The 1,828-nt window shown below is 35.2% G+C and overlaps 1 protein-coding gene across 7 annotated transcripts in view; it reads right to left on the bottom strand.

Annotated features, from left to right (window-relative positions):
- Window positions 1-1,276, bottom strand: part of Postn (periostin, osteoblast specific factor) — a 34,256-nt gene extending 32,980 nt beyond the window's left edge. For all 7 annotated transcript variants that reach the window (XM_005387655.2, XM_005387657.2, XM_005387658.2 and 4 more), the window contains exon 1: window positions 1,097-1,276. In XM_005387655.2, coding sequence (XP_005387712.1) covers window positions 1,097-1,215 — 119 coding nt within the window. In that variant the 5' untranslated portion in view covers window positions 1,216-1,276. The remainder of the gene's footprint in view (window positions 1-1,096) is intronic.
- Between the last annotated feature and the right edge of the window lie 552 nt (window positions 1,277-1,828).

The raw sequence follows: 1,828 nt of genomic DNA, 5'->3' as shown, positions 1-1,828 counted from the left end.
AGAGAGAGAAAGAGAGGGAGAGAGGGAGAGGGAAAAGGATTGATTATATATCTCTGAAAGTAAATACTAGTATTTCAAAAAGTTAACCTTATTAGGAATACTCAAACAGAAATAAGTTTAATATAAATTTATTTTTATACACTTTATTACTTTTAAGTGTGGATAATCCATGTACCCTTTTCAAATCAAACATTATACTCTGGGAGGATGGAGGCAGTTTTAGGGCTCTGTATAATGAGGGATCAGACAGGAAAAGAGACAAGACTCACTGTGTACAAAGACAATCTCTTCTGTCACTCTCTAGGTAATTACAGAGGGAAATTAGTGCTAAAGTTGCAATTTGAACAATAAAGTGACATAAAGGGAATTTTATATCTTTAAACATAAGTTGTACATTGAAACATCTCTGTCACAGTTTAATTTTTTTTCCTCTTAAAGAGATGGGAGTTTTATTGGCACCATAAGGAAGGAAGCTGTTAGGCATGATGAAAATCCTTCTGAAGCAGTAGAAGAAGTGCCAAGATCCACATATTTTTAAAAAAGCATAAATCAGTGGTTAAGTTACTAAATTATGTCTGGTAACTTCTAGAAATGCCAAGTTGTAGTTGCATTTATCCTTCAAAATAAAAATAAATACTTCAAAAATTTCAGTGATCTAGTTATATTGTACAGTATTTAATTTTCATACATAATTTAAATGAAATTTGCTTTAAAACCAGATATTTTACAGCATTTTTCATATGTGAGACCCTCTCTCAATAAAGTATTCAACCTTGAAAGCCCATTCCAGATATTTGGAAGGAAATAAAAACATAAACATACCGAATCTGAAAGGAGTGCTCTGTTAAATTTCATTAATTAGGTTAAAGTTGCATAATGTTTCATGGAAAGCAATTATATTCAAGTTAATTTGGCAGTAATTCTTAAAGCTGAAAATGCACACATAAATCCCAGAGCACTTATCTGCCCCTCTTTCATCACCTTGCAATAAGCGAGATAAGACACCTGGAAGAGCATGTACAAGAAACTTCGTGCATACTTGCACATATAACCAGCAAAGAGATAAAAAGTTCATGAAGTCAAATCACTGACTTACCCCTGATCTCTGCCCCGGATGCGGCTGTGAGCCAAGACCTTGTCATAATAACCATTGGAATCTGCAGAGTTAACAGCAAACAACAGCAGCAGGGATAATATGGGCAGGAGAGGAATCATCTTGAGTCTCTCCGTTGCAGTTAGTCCACGAAGAGAACTGGCAGTAGGCTTTGGAGGACTCAGAGTTTATATACATGTCAGAGCTGTGGGAGGGAACACTGGATCAACCTGAGAAGCTGAACTCTCTCCAAGAAACATCAGCAACTTCAAGCTGCCCCCAAAGATCTGTTTGGGTTACTTATATTTTGAATATACTGAAGCTCTTTTTATTCTCATTATAAAGAATATTTTTAACAACCCAAACTGACTCATATGTTTATATTTCAGTTTTACACCTTTGCGTTTTAGAAAGTTTGCTTTTTAACTGAAGATGATTTGGTCTGTGTTTTAAGAAATAGTCTGCAATCTATCGCTTTCAGAGTATAAGTCGCAGGATTAGTATTTGATCTTCTCACAGTTGCCACATTCACTCCACATCAGAACTGAGAGGTTAGTACTTTTCACCAAAGCAATGGTAAATTTGCTGCTCACAAAGGGCTGAAGGGTATGAATTTTAAAGTGCTGGTAAGAGTTACTATTTGCATAAAATATCAACTCAGAATTCTAAATTGCTCTACCATGTCAGAGACTTCACTTTTTCTTGCAGCTCTACTAACCTGGGAATTAATTCCCA

The sequence above is a fragment of the Chinchilla lanigera genome, unplaced genomic scaffold (assembly GCF_000276665.1).
Source record: "Chinchilla lanigera isolate Chin_1 unplaced genomic scaffold, ChiLan1.0 scaffold00030, whole genome shotgun sequence".
Lineage (NCBI taxonomy): Eukaryota > Metazoa > Chordata > Mammalia > Rodentia > Chinchillidae > Chinchilla > Chinchilla lanigera.
Note: the sequence above shows the minus strand (reverse complement) of the source record. Positions and strands in the feature narration are given on the sequence as shown.